This window comes from Acinonyx jubatus, chromosome B3 (genome assembly GCF_027475565.1).
Source record: "Acinonyx jubatus isolate Ajub_Pintada_27869175 chromosome B3, VMU_Ajub_asm_v1.0, whole genome shotgun sequence".
In the NCBI taxonomy this organism is placed as follows: Eukaryota; Metazoa; Chordata; class Mammalia; order Carnivora; family Felidae; genus Acinonyx; species Acinonyx jubatus.
The window spans coordinates 116,926,559-116,941,328 of NC_069386.1; the positions used below are offsets into that span (position 1 = coordinate 116,926,559).

Here is a 14,770-nt window from a genome sequence, read left to right on the forward strand (position 1 = left end):
TGGTCCGAAGTGGAAGAGCCCTACCCCTCCCAGCTCAGAAAATTCCGTTGGCCGAGGTAGGAAAGTCGCCACTGACTTGAGTACTCTGTATTGAGCACACGGAGAAGACGCCCCCTAAACGGGAACCCCGATTGGCCACAGGTACGACGGCGGTCCCACCCCCTCACCGAAGAAAGTAAATAAGACCCTTGAAGAACTTTGCAGTCGCCGCACCTCATCCACTGTGCGAGGGGGTGTGGCCAGCACTGGGGGCGGGGCTAGGCAAAGCTTGCCCTATGGGGCGGGGAAATGAGACGGGGCTGCAAGTTGGGGATAGGGGTTTCTCTCTGGGGGCGTGGCTTATGGATCCTAGCTTTCCCGCCGACGGTTGGCCACGTCACGTGACATGGGTTGGAAGATGGCGTCTCCCACAGACGGTAAGAGCCGGCATAGAGACCTTTCGGCTGCAACCTCCTTTGCTCTGCTGGTGACTTCCATTCTCTGCCTGCCCCTCGAACTTACACTTTTGTTCTTGAGCTCCAACCCTTTCCTTTAGGCTTCTTTTTCTTAGGATGCGGGTGCGTCTTCAAGCTCGCCTGTTCTTCACAGTAGCTCCGGAGGTGCCCCGTTTCCCCTCTGCGTACCAAGCGGGTGGAGGAGGGCACCCTCGTGGGGCCCATTCCAGGCGGAAGGTCGGGGTCGCTCTAGCCCTCCCTTCGCCCCATTTGGGTGAGGCAGGGCCGAGGAGGATATACTGCTGGGGGGGAAATGTGATGCTTTAGTGTAGTTTTCTTCTCAGGGCACCCCATGGAAGGGTCGATTCTCTTCTTTTTGAGCATCTGGGAAGATTCGTTCAAACCCTAGCTGGGGTTGGTGGCTGACCTCATTCCCGGAATTAAGCCACAAGCAAAACCTGATATTCTCCTGTCTCGGTAGATTGGGACCGTTGCCCTGTTTTGGTCCCTTCCGTCTTGGTCCCTTCCCAGAGAAAGATGAGAATTGAGCTTTTCGTAGTCATGCACTTATCTCATACTCTCTTGCTTCTTCTGTATGTATTTCCTCAGGCCCAGTGAGTGAACGATTTCTGTCTATATGTTGTCTAAGATACAAGTCACTTCAGATAGCAATTAAGTGGTTTTGGTATATCCGCATTCTTCTGCACTCCATTCTGCCTTATTTATGATTTTGCAGTCATTTCTGAACTCACTTAATTTTTGCTTCTACCGCCCCCAACCTCACGTCCATTTCATTGATATGTAGTTTTCTCTTCTCAAACACATTTTGTGTTTGGAAGAAATCTTGAAAGTTTATTTCAGGAGTGAGGAAATTGAGGCCAGGAGAGCTATTACTGAGTTTCCACTGTATGAAAGGCAAAATGTAAGGTGCTTTGGGGGAGGAAGAGATTAATCAATCATGTAAATGCTTTTGTACTTTAAGGTCTCATTTTAGATCACTTCCCAGAGAAGTTTTCCCAGAACACAGTATCTGAAGTTGCCTCTCTTCACTGTTATTCACTACCTCACTACCTTCACTGTCAGCATAATTAGTCTGTTAATTTTGCCCCTTTCATGCTAGATTATAAATTCCAAGTCTGTCTTGTTCATGGTTGGATCCCAGAGTTTAGCATAGTGTCTGGCAAGCAGTAGACCTTCAATTAACATTTTATTTTAATCAATAATTTACTAGTCTTGGGTTTCAAGTTTAACTTGGTCTTAAGTTTTTTGAGCACAGGTGCATACTGTATAAGAAATGATGGGTGTTCAGCGTCAAAAAATATTCCTTCTGCCTGGATGCTCTCTTAAAATGTCTTTCTTGCCAGAAAAAACAAAAAAGGACATTTATAAAGTCAACTAAGGGAATGGGTAGTTATTGTTTAATAGGGTACAGAGTTTCAGTTTAGAATGGTGAGAATATTCTGGAGATGGATGGTAATGATGGTTACACAACAGTGTGAATGTTTTTAATGCCACTGAACTGTACCCTTAAAAATGGTTAAAGTGGTACATTTTGTTATGTGTATCTTACCAGAATTTTTAAAAAATCAGGCAAGTGATAGAAGTAGAAGTAATTGCTATTAAAATTTTTAGTTTATGGGGCGACTGGGTGGCTCAGTAGGTTAAGTGTCCGACTTTGCCTCAGGTCATGATCTCGTGGTTCACGAGTTTGAGCCCCGCATCAGGCTCTTAACTGACAGCTCAGCACCTGGAACCTGCCTCAAATTCTGTGTCTCCCTCTTTCTCTGCCTCTCCCACTCATACTCTGTCTCTCCCCCGCTCATGCTCTGTCTCTCTCAAAAATAAATAAAAATCATTAAAAAAAATTTTTTTTTTAGTTTATTACTAAGTTGTTTTTATATTTATAAATTTGGAGATTTTAGAATTGTGTTGCTTGTATTTTGTTTTTTTCTTGTGTTCTCTATTTTTTTTTCCTTTTTTTGGCTAGGAAGAATATTGGAAACATTGTTTTCCCTTGATCTTCTAGCCATCTCCATAGTCACTCTATTTGCACACTTGATTTTTCAGTTTTCATGCTTATCTTTTACAGAATTGCATTCTTCACCTAATCTTTTCCTTTTAATCTGACGAAATCAAGTTGAGCACTTTGAACTTAAATACAGCTTCTAAATAAGTATCTCATCCTAAAATATTCCACTGCCTAGCTTTCTCACTATTTTAAAAGTTTATTTATTTTGAGAGAGAGAGTGCATGTGTGAGAGAGTGGGGGAGGGGCAGAGAGGTTGAGAGAGAATCCCAAACAGGCTCCACCCTGTCAGTGCAGAGCCCAATGTGGGGCTCCAACTCATAAACTGAGAACTCATGACCTGTGCCAGAGTTGGATGTTTAACCGACTGAGCCACCCAGGTGCCCCTAGCTTGTATCTTTAGTGTTTTACCTGTCTCTTTCTATAAGATTTAATTCAAATCTAGGTCATTTACTCATTTGTCTTTTTAATGTTAAATTTGCTTAGCACTTCTTTAAAAAGGAGAACATTGGAATTAATGAGAGTAGCACTCACAGCAAATTCTCAGTTATGCCCCAGACCGTGGGATCATAAGACCACCCTTGTTTGTTACTGGATCCTATTCTCAGTAAGTTCACTTTTGTTGTGATTGAGCTTCCCATCAGTAACATTCCTTGGGAATTTGAAAATTGGCATTTTGTGTGTTACACACAGCTTTTCTTTGTTACCATTTTTGGATGCTTAGTTAAGACAATTTATTAGGGTTGAGTTCTTTACCAATTAGAATGCTGCTGGAAATTCCCGTAGAATATTTGAGGGTGGGGGGAATCCAGTTTAGAGAAAAGCACATGTTTGTTGTTGTTTTTTTAATTAGGCTTCATGCCCAGCATCCAGCCCAACACAGGTCTTGAACTCACGACTCTGAGATCAAGACCTGAGCTGAGGGGCGTCTGGGTGGTTCAGTTGGTTAAGCGTCCAACTTCGGCTCAGGTCACGATCTCGTAGTCTGTGAGTTCGAGCCCCGCATCGGGCTCTGTGCTGACAGCTCAGAGTCTGGAACCTGCTTCAGATTCTGTGTTTCCCTCTCTCTCTGCCTGTCTCCCGTTTGCACTCTGTCTCTCTCCTCTCTCTCTCAAAAATAAATAAACATTAAAAAAAAAAAAGACCTGAGCTGAGATCAAGAGTCAGGCGCTTAACTGACTGAGCCACCAGGCACCCCAAGGAAAGCACATGTTGAAATTTTATACATACGTACGTTTTCCAGGGAATGAATCCATAGCCCTTTTTTCCCCAGATTTCCAAAGATGTGACTCACCCAGAAAATGTTAAGAACCACTGTTTAGACCATTAAATGAACTAATTTATGCAACTGTCTATCATACTGAGCACACAATGGATACTCAACAAACGTTAATTGTTATTAATGTTGAGCATCTACTGTGTGCCAGGGCAAGAGTAGTGAAGGAATGGTACGTATCAAATGGTATGGAAGAATTAGGCAGGGGCTAGATCATGTATGATGTTTTTCTAGGGCATGGCAGATACAATATACATTCATGAACTTAGCTGGGAAGAAGTCCCTTAAGCCGAAGAGTCACACAAGCTGATTGCCATTTAAAAAAAAAGTCAGTTCTGGCTACTTTGTGAAGAACAGATTTGGGTAGAGAGGGGAAGAGGTAAAAATCGAAGCAGGGAGAACTGTTGAGAGGCTTCTGAATAGTCTGGGAGAGAAGTGATGGTTCCTTGGCTAGTTAATTTGGTTTCATGGTATGTTTTGGAGAGGGAAACTACTGGACTTACTAATGGATTGTAATGGACGGGTGAAGGAAAGGGAGGCATGAAGGATACATGACATCTGGATTTTGGTTTGAGAACTGGGGTTCATGGTGGTTCTATTTCTTGAGGTGGAGATGATTTTGAATGTATTAGACTTACGGTTTTCACACATGTAAATAGAGACAGATGTCAGGAGTTATTAGAGCTCTGGCAGAGGAGTTTGTTAAGTAGCCTCCTAGCTCTTCCTCTCAAGTTCTGGGTAAGATTGGGACTGGAAATATAATTATGGAGTTATTGACATATAAATGATGGTAAAAACTGTGGGGTTAGATGAGATCTCCTTAGGAGACTTCAGGTAGAGAGTGAAGCCAGCCTAGGGTGGGACCTGTGTGGTGGAGAATGAGGAAGGAGTCAGTGAGGTAGGAGAAAAATCAGCATCGTAGAGGTTTTATAGAAGCTGGAAGTGGAGTTTTTCAAGGAGAGTGGTCAGTGTGTAAGTGCTGCAGAGAGGTCACATAATAGACAACAGAGAAGTGACTGCTGGATTTAGCAACATAGGTAGTCATAGGTGACCTTGACCACAACACTTTCCATGTATGCAGGAGCAGAAGCCTGATTGTCATGGGTTAAGGAGAGAATGTGAGGTAAAGGAAGTGGAAATAGCAGGATAGACAACTCAAGAACTTTTGAAATGAAGGAGGAAAAAGGAGGTAATGGGGTCATAGAAGAATTTTTTTCAAAGAAGGAGAAATTCTAGAACAGGCTTGCTTGCTGTTGAGGATGAGCCAGTAGAAAACATAGAAATTAATTGTGTAAGAAAGATTATTCAAGATGATATCTTTGACAAAGCAAGAAAAAAAATGGCATGTAGAGCTCTGCAGAGGAGTTTGTCTTTCTTGGGAGCAGGGACACTTAATTGCGGGAAAGTCTAAGAGTATGAGTGAAGATACAGATGGGTTTGTTGTTACTTATTTTTCTTAACACCCCACTAAAATATTGCTCCCAGTTTATAGATCGGAAAAGGGAAGTTTGATGAAGGAGAATGATTTATTTTTATAACATCATGGCCTGGTAGTGTCAGTAGTTCTAGAACTCGGATTTCTAGACTTCCAAGAGAATGTCCCCAGTTTGTTATGTTCTTTGAGTTTGAAGTGTTATGAAATGTGAATTAACATGTTTTGTGTCTTCTTGGCTCATGTGGGTGTTTTGTTCTAGGGACAGATCTGGAAGCATCTCTGCTAAGTTTTGAAAAACTTGACCGTGCCTCGCCAGACCTTTGGCCAGAACAATGTAAGTTTTTGGTTTCTTGATATCAGAAGTAATACAGGAGAATCAGTGCTACTTTGAGAGAGAGTTTTGAAGTTATCATTTAACTGTAATGGTTAAAAATTTGATTTTACTTCACAGGGAAGAGACTGAATTCTGTGGTCTGATGATAAGAATAGCTTTTTGGTGGTTTAACTTTTTCAGGACACAGTGTGACTCAGGAGATGATAGACAGTCTTAAAAAAATTACATCTGAAATAAGTTCAGACAATTCAGGGATACATAAAGTATTTCTTCACTTCCTTCACTCACTCTTGTAAAATCACTATTAATAGTTTGGTACAAATCCTCTTGGCTTTTATGATGATTATATAGATAAACAAATACATATTTAAAAAAAAATTTTTTTTAACGTTTATTTATTTTTGGGACAGAGAGAGACAGAGCATGAACGGGGGAGGGTCAGAGAGAGGGAGACACAGAATCCGAAACAGGCTCCAGGCTCTGAGCTGCCAGCCCAGAGCCCGACGCGGGGCTCGAGCTCACGGACCGCGAGATCATGACCTGAGCCGAAGTCGGTCGCCCAACCGACTGAGCCACCCAGGCGTCCCATATACATATTTTTAAAGTATACGGCAGGGTTTTTTGGGTTTTGGTTTTTGTTTTGTTTTGTTGTTTTTGCTATAATGATGTGTCACATGTACAGGTTGGGCTAATATAGCTTAACTTATCCCACCTAGTAATTTATTAATGCATCTTTCCATGTTAGTAGGTCTAGATGTACTTCATTCTCCTGAAGTATTTCATTATGTAGATATACTGTAGTTTATATATTCCTACCCTATTTGGAAACTTTAGTCCACTGTTTGATATTACAAACAACTTAACTTGTACCTCTAACATGTACCTTTGTACACAATGTAGAGGATGGCTGTGTGTGAGTGCCCATTTACCCAGATACTAGCCATTACTGGACGTTACTGATATTTATTATCTTTAGTTCATGTTTCTTTATTAGTGAGGTTGAGCAGTTATTTCATTTTATTTTACTGTATTTTATTTTATTTACTGTTTATTTTTGAGAGAGAGAGAGAGAGAGCGAGTGGGGAAGGGGCAGAGAGAGAGAAACACAGAATCTGAAGCAGGCTCCAGGCTCTGAACTGTCAGCACAGAGCTCGATGCAGAGCTCGAACCCACAAGACGTGAGATCATGACCTGAGCCAAAGTCGGATGCTTAACTGATTGAGCCACCCAGGCACCCCAACAGTATTTTATTTTTAAATATCTGTTTTTATCATTTTGTTTTCTAATGTAATTCTTCTTGTGAGGCATTTAAGTAACAACTGGATTGATAGAACAGCATACCTAAAAAAGTAAATTTAAATTTTTTGGTAAGACATATTGTATCTCCCTGTCCTTCCAGCTAACTCCTGATCCTTCCAAGTTCAGTTGAGGCATTATTTTCTTTGAGAAGCTTTTCTTCTCTCCCCTCAGTCAGATACAGATTTCTTTTTTTTCTTTTTCTCTCTTTTTTTTTCTTTCTTTTCTTTCCTCTCTCTCTCTCTCTTTTTTTTTTTTTTTTTTTTTTTTTTTTGTCTTCCCATAGCACCTGGTATCTTTCTTGGAGCACTTAAAAAATAATTACCGAGTTTCTCTCCTTTTCCAGACTGTAAGCTCCTTGAAGACAAGGCTGTTTTCTTCTTCTTAGTTGGCTCCTCTCTGTCTGGGACACTAAAATATTTATTGAATAAATAATATGTTTTTTCTTTTCAGTACCAGGTGTTGCTGAATTCGCAGCTTCCTTTAAAAGTGTAAGTAATATTTTATTTACCTAATGACGTTTATACAGTGTTTTACTCCTTAGTAAAAGCTTAAATATCTCCTGTTTCTTTATTTTCAAGAAAAATGTCATAGGCTTAAAATCAGTTTGTAACTACAGCCCTGGAAATCTGTTTATATTATCATCATGTTGATAATAATGTCTTCCTCTGTCCAAATGCTCTATTTTGGCATTTTGACCTATGTCTATTAGCCACTTTTCTCAGCGTGAAAGCTTTTAAGGCAAGGCAGTTGAAATATTTAATGTAACACTAATATTCTTTTTGACCAAACCATGATTTTGAAACTTTTCTCTTTTGTTTATGAGATGCATTATGATCTTAGCTTATACTTCCTTACAGGAATTTGAAATTTCTCAGTGGCTCATTAGAAGGCAAAGTAAAGCATCCATTAGAGCTACAACTTTCCTACTTTCAAGGCAGCAGGCCCTAAAACGTTCTGTTACCCTTTTTTGTATGTGTAGGGTACTGAAATGTTTTTGAAGTTAAATAAACGGTACATTAGAATCTACCCCAAAAACCAAGAGCACACTTTACACACTATGTTAGCCAATTTGACAATAAACTGTGTTAAAAAGTAAATAAATAAAATGTATCCAGAGTTGAAAAAAAACCAACAAAAAAAATACATTGTAATGTCGGTTGCTCTGTTCTCTTCACTGGACCCTTTCCCCACCTCTGATACTCTACATCAGTGCATCTGGAGTGTGTCCACATCATCTGTATTTTTTTGTTACATAGATGATTCTCATGTGCAACTAGGCTTGAAAACTGTTGCCAAAAGTTATTCCAAGAATGGGCTCTCTTTCATATTTTGCAAGTTTACTTTTCATGGTATACGCAAAGCGAGCATGTAAGTTTACTTTTCATAAATGAGAAGATAAAAGTTCTAAAGTTTTCTAAAATGTTATAGTAAAATGAAATTTGAAGTGATGATCATTATAGTCTTCTCACAAATTGAGGACTGCTTCTTTAAAAAAATTAAAAAAATTTTTTTTAGTCTTTATTTTTGTGAGAGAGAGAGAGAGAAGAGCATGAGTAGAGGAGGGGCAGGGAGAGAAGGAGACACAGAATCTGAAGCAGGCTCTGAGCTGTCAGCACAGAGCCCGACGCGGGGCTCAAACTCAGGAACCACAAGTTCATGACCAGAGCCGAAGTCGGACGCTTAACCGACTGAGCTACCCAGGTGCCCCTCTTTAAAAAATTTTTACTTCAGTTATAGTTGACATATAATATACTGGTTTCAGGAGTATAGCATAGTGAATCAACAATTATATGTATTACATTATCATTGACTATATTCCTTATGCTGTACTTTTTGTTTCTGTGACTTATTTACTTTATAACTGAAAGTTTGTATCCCTTAATCCCCTTCACCTATTTTGCCCACTCCTCTCCCAACACAACCACCAGTTTGTTCTCTGTATTCATGAGTCTGTTTCTGTTTTTTGCTTATTCATTTATTTATTTTTAAGTTTTATTTATTTTGTGAGAGAGAGAGAGAGCATGTGAGCACGAGTGGAGGAGGGGCAGAGGGAGAGAGAATTCCAAATAGGCTCAGTGCACTATCAGTGTAGAGCTGAACATGGGGCTCAATCTCATGACTGTGAGATCATGACCTGAGCCAAAATCAAGAGTTAGACGCTTAACCAACTGAGCTGCCCAAGCTCCCCTCATTTTTTTTTTTTTTTTTTTTTTAGATCCCACATATAAGTGAAATCATGTGGTATTTGTCTTTCTCTGACTTATTTCACATAGCATAATACCCTCTAGGTCCATTCGTGTTGTTATGAATGGCAAGATTTCACTGCTTTATGGCCGAGTAATATTCCTGTGTGTCTGTGTGTGTGTGTGTATGTGTGTGTGTGAGAGGGAGACAGAGACATCTTCTTTCTTTGAATCTTCTCCTGTGCCAGAGAATGTTACTTGCTGATTGTCTCGAGCAGTTCAGTTGGAGTCTTTTGCCAGAACTGGATTTCAAGTAATTTCTTTCATTGCTTTACTAATCTCTTACGCATGAAACAGTAACAGTGGTCAGACCTTTCTTCTTCTTGTTCTTCTTGTTCTTGTTCTTCTTCTTCTTCTTCGTCTTTTTTTTAATGTTTATTTATTTATTTTGACAAAGAGATCGAGGTGGGGGGAGGCGCAGAGGGAGAGGGAGAGAGAATTCCAAGTAGTATCCACACTGTCAGCGCAGAGCATGACATGGGGCTTTTGGCTTAATCTCATGGACCATGACATCATGACCTGAACCCAAATCAAGAATCAGAGGCTTGACTGATGGAGCCACCCAGGTGTCCCCAGACCTTTCTTCTAAGATAATTTCTCTGAGACCAACTATAAAGATGAGCAGTATTATTTTGTAAAGTGACTCTTTGCAGGCCATATCTGAACCTAGAGAAATCTGAGCTTTTGAAATTATAATTTGTCAGTAGTTTTGAACAAAAGCCTGAAGGCTGAAGACTGTATGGCAATCTACTTTTCTTATAAGAAGGAAGATTACGATCTCTTTACATTTTGTATGCATCTGAGTGGATGTATTCTTACATTTTGACAGCCTATTACTAGTTCTCCACCCAAATGGATGGCTGAAATAGAACGTGATGACATTGATATGTTGAAAGGTAAGCAATGCTGGTGACTTCTAACTTTTAACCTGACGTTTATGCTCTTCCACAAACCACCTTTCCAATTTTTCTCTCACTATTCCCTTATGGGTATTCTCTGCTGCAGTCAGACCGCCTGCTTAACTAAGCTGATTCATGATTCTTCATGTCTGAATGCTTGTCCCTATTTTTTCATTTGTATAAATCCCTTCAACTCAGGACCAGTCATGATGATTTCTGCTGCTGCTAAATTCCTTTAATATTAACTTTATTTTGTATAATGCTACAGTCAACAAAAGCTCTCACATAAAAATTTCCCATTTAATTCTCATAAAGGTCCTGTGAGTTAGGTATGATGGTGTCTAAGGTTCAGAGGTTAACTTAACCAAGATTTATTAGAATTAAAATTTAAACTGATCTTTTAAGTCTAGTCCTTTACCACTCTAACACAAGTGCCTTATTTAGGATTTACTGCCATATATTGTTGTCAGTACTATTAATTGATAACCTCTTAGTGGGTTAAGACCTGTCTTTTAGTTCTTTCTATGCCATCAATTTTTTCCATAAAGAATACTAGAAGTAGTGAATATTGTTGTTTGATAAATGACTTGGAACTCAACCACAAAGTGGAAATTTAAATTAAAAAACATTAATTTTCCTTGATTTTGCTCTACTTTATTTAATTTTTATCATCCTTCTGGTGATAAGATTCATGATGGTTGTGAAGTAATAGACTGAAATTAAGGTAAAAATCTGGCTTTCTTGAGCTATTCAAGAGCTGAACAGATCACGAAAGTCTACTTATGCCAGATGTGGATAATGAGTGTGGCATGATAAGTGGGAGAAAATAGCACCTTTATTTGATTTCAGAAGTAATTCATTGTTCTGCATGAAATGCTTAAATGCAGATCCCCTCCTCCAACCATGGAAAAATTAAGTCTCAAGGGCATCTCGGGTTCATTGTTGTAATGTTCCAAACAGACATTTATATGATGTCCCATCAGTATGAATTTCCTAAGGAAACTTTACATTTTTAGTAAGGGATTATAGCATCATGTTCCATTCCAATTGATCTGTATCTAAACATAAAAGGAATTGTGTGCTATTTAAATGAAAATCTGGTAAACTAAGTTTTTATTTTAAGTATACTGTCTTTTTATCTAGTATACTTAAAAAAATTTATAGGATTTTGGTTTGAAGGTAGTTTGGATTAATGTTTAGTCTCTGTTTACTAACTTAGGGAAATGGGGAACAGTAACTGTTTTGTTGCTATTTTATTATTATTTGGAATAATGGGGACTTATAAATGATAGTGGAGACAGTGCCATTTTGTAAGACAAAGATCTGTCTGAGACTTTCTCAGTGTTGTGTCAGATCACAAGGTTTCATATTTTAATGGTGTGTTTATTTTGTGTGATGGGTGAAATGAAAGTTATAAAAGGATCTTTAGAATAAAACATAATTTGCTATGTTTTTATGCTATTTTCATCTGAAGCATTTTGCAACAGTAGGAAAAATTCACTGATTTGTGTGTGTGTGTGTGTGTGTGTGTGTGTGTGTGTGTGTGTGTGTGTAGAGAGAGAGAATGATTGGATGAGAAGAGATCCGTTTTCTATTTATTAGATAAGAATTAAGCTTGAAAAGTTTTATAAGAAAGATTTCTAATCTGAATGGATTGTCACTAGAGAACAGTAGAAAGAAATGGTATTGAAATAAATTACTGTGTTTCAGAACTGGGGAGCCTCACCACAGCTAATTTGATGGAGAAGGTACGGGGCCTGCAGAACTTGGCCTATCAGCTGGGGCTAGATGAGTGTGAGTACCCATACGATCACATTTATTCAGGGTTTCAGGTTGTACATTTCATGATGAGTTCTAGCTGTAACTCAGAAAGTATCTTTATTAGGCATTCTGAAGGTAAGGAGTCACTATAATCTAGTGTGCCTTTTGTGGTATAATACACTGGAACAATTATGGCGTTTACTCAGTAACAAGTTATTTTTCTCTATACAATAAAAGTATATTGGAAACCCTTTGAGTTTGAAGCGATAGAATGTCAAATCAAACTAGCTTAAGCAAAAGAGGGACTTTATTCGTGCAAATCAAAATTTCAGGAGTATAGTTTTGAGGGTATCTAGATCTTTGACTTTTAATGATGTCATGGGGATGTATTCTTATTCTTGGCTTTTGTTTTGCAGCTCAAGGCTCTTGCATTAGCTTATTCTTTGAACTAGCAGTGGGGAAGGTGGCCAAAAGGAGCTCCAGTTTATATGTCTTTAAATCTTGTAATCCCAAAATAAAGAATATCTTTTATGAACATTCCAAAAGAAAGATCCTGGGGAGGACTCAGACTATACCATCTTGACTTAGACCTATTTTAGAACCACTCCTTTGGCCAGTTAGCATGGAACATTCTGATGGGCCAGGCTTGAGTCCTGGATACAGACACAGTTTAGAGGGCTTAGTCTGACTCAGATCACATGGAATTGGAGGAAAGATTGGTTCCCCAAAGGAAAGCCCATATAGATTATATCTCTTTCCATACTATATTCATTATAAAACTGGGAAAGGAATTGTAGAATTTCTCACTTTTTAAGTGAAAGAGAAACTCAACATAATACTGTGGTTAGAATTTCCTGAGACCTTCCTGAATCCACAGTTGTAAGAGGCTACAGTAGCTTATAATTTTCTTCAAACATGCAAGTTTTGCACTGATAGGAACAATCCCAAAAACAGTTTCATAAATTGTTTTTCTTATTTATAGAGCATATAGAGAATTCGTTCCCATTGTTGTTTTAAATTAGTGCCAAATTCAATATGTCACTTTAAAATTTAATTTAAAACTTCTGATTGATTGATTGATCGATTGATTTACAGCGAGTGGGGGGAGGCGTAGAGAGAGAGGAGAGAGAGAATCCCAAGCAGGCTCCATGTGGTCAGCACAAAGCCCAACACAGGGCTCTATCTCATGAACTGTGAGATCATGAGCCAAAATCGAGAGTTGTTCAACCAACTGAGCCACCCAGGCACCTATAAAACTTTTAATTTTTGACTAATAGTCATCACTTCCTTAGGTCTCTTTATCTTTTCAATATTTCCATCACTGTCATTAGCAGTTGCTTTCTTTTCCCAAGAAAACATTTTAACCACTTCATGAATCAAGGAGCAGGAAACAACAAACTGCTTTGAAATATGGTTGCTAGTTGGTCTACTAGGTTTACTCATTTTTATCTGACTTTCCTCTGTGTTACTGGTCATTTATGTCTCATGATTAAAATTTACGTCTTGGCAAAATTATTACTTAGCACGTATATCATGGGCTTCCAGGGTTTATAATGAAAAGGCAAATGTGTGATTATTAAATTCATGAATGCAAGGTTGGTATCATATAGAAGTTGATTCTTTTACTAGCTCTGGATAGTAAATGCTATAATAATCATAATAATCCTTTACCTCGGGGCATTGGGTGGGTCAGTCGGTTAAGCATCCAACTCTTGGTTTTGGCTCAGATCCTGATCTTGCGATTTCATGAGTTTGAGCCCCACATTGGGCTCTGTGCTGACTGTGCAGAGCCTGCTTGGGATTCTCTCTCTCCTTTTTTCTCTGCCCTTCCTCCACTCAACACTGTCTCTTTCTCTCGTTCGCTTGCTCTCTCTCTCAAAAATAAATAAACTTAAAAAAAAAAAAGATTCTGTCTCCCTCTGCCCTTCTCCCTAGCTCATGTTCTGTCTCTTAAAAAAAAAAAAAAAAGATAATCCTTTATCTCTCTGTCAGTTTTTTAGATGAAGTTTTATGTTTATTATATTAAGAAGACACTATATTGCCAAATGTATTTATCAACATTACTATCTCTAGTTAGTTGTAGTTGAAATTGCTTTATTTCTTCTAATTAGTTTTCCTGCTTTCCTACTGAGAAAGATAATAAAGTATTTTTCCCCATTTTTAAAAAATGTTTTTTATTTATTTTGAGAGAGAGAGATTACACGTACATGAGCAACAGAGGTAGGGCAGAGAGAGGGAGAGAGAATCCCAAGCAGGCTCTGCACCTTTAGTGCAGAGCCTGATGTGGGGCTCCATCCCATGAACCCCAAGATCATGACCTGAGCCGAAATCAAAAGTAGTTGGATGCTTAACTGACTGAGCCACAAAGTAGAAAAAATAGAATAATGGTCTCATGTTCCCAAGACCCAATTTCAATAGTCCGTACAGAGCCAATCTGTTTCACCTATATAATTTCCCATAATTATTTTAAAGCAAATCTTAAGCATCCTATTACCTCATCACCCAATAGCTTCATATATAATTCCAAAAAACAAGGTCTGTCTCCCTCTTCCCTAACCTTTTAAAATATAACCACCATTCCATTACTGTGCCTAAAAATTTTTAACAAACTGTTGTCAAATAGCTAATTGGGTTTCGGATTTCCCTTGTTGACTTATAATTGTCTTTATCAATTGGTGGTTTACTTGAATCAGGCCCTGAATAAGGTTCATGCACTGTATTTAATTGATATGTCCCTTAAGTCTCTCTTAATCTGTCATAGTTCCACTTCCCTTTTATTTTCCCTTACCATTTATTAAAACTAGTTATTTGTTCTGTAGAATTTTCTACATTCTGGATTTTGTTGTTTACATTCCTATGGTAGTGTTTAATATGTTCATTTATCCCTTTTTTATTCCCTGGTAGTTAGATATAGAAGCCTGCACAGATCCAGCTTAAACTTTTAATTGTTATTTTGGCAAGAGTATTTCATAAATGGTATTGTATACATCCATCAGAAGGTACATCATGTCTGCCTATCTCTCTTTGTGATGTTAAAATTAATTAGTTGATAAAGGCATTATT

At 38.4% G+C, this 14,770-nt stretch overlaps 1 protein-coding gene across 6 annotated transcripts in view; it reads left to right on the forward strand.

Annotated features, from left to right (window-relative positions):
• The first annotated feature begins 268 nt into the window (after positions 1–268).
• LIN52 (lin-52 DREAM MuvB core complex component) overlaps positions 269–14,770 on the forward strand; it is a 107,808-nt gene continuing 93,306 nt past the window's right edge. For 2 of the 6 annotated variants that reach the window (XM_053224708.1, XM_027066150.2), the window contains exons 1-5: positions 271–416; positions 5,431–5,505; positions 7,255–7,292; positions 9,877–9,943; positions 11,657–11,740. In XM_053224708.1, the coding sequence (XP_053080683.1) occupies positions 386–416; positions 5,431–5,505; positions 7,255–7,292; positions 9,877–9,943; positions 11,657–11,740 (295 nt within the window). In that variant the 5' untranslated portion in view covers positions 271–385. Of the gene's footprint in view, positions 417–5,430; positions 5,506–7,254; positions 7,293–9,876; positions 9,944–11,656; positions 11,741–14,770 lie in introns of all 6 variants that reach the window. The other 4 variants (XR_008299514.1, XR_008299515.1, XM_015071658.3 and 1 more) reach the window with 4 other exon arrangements.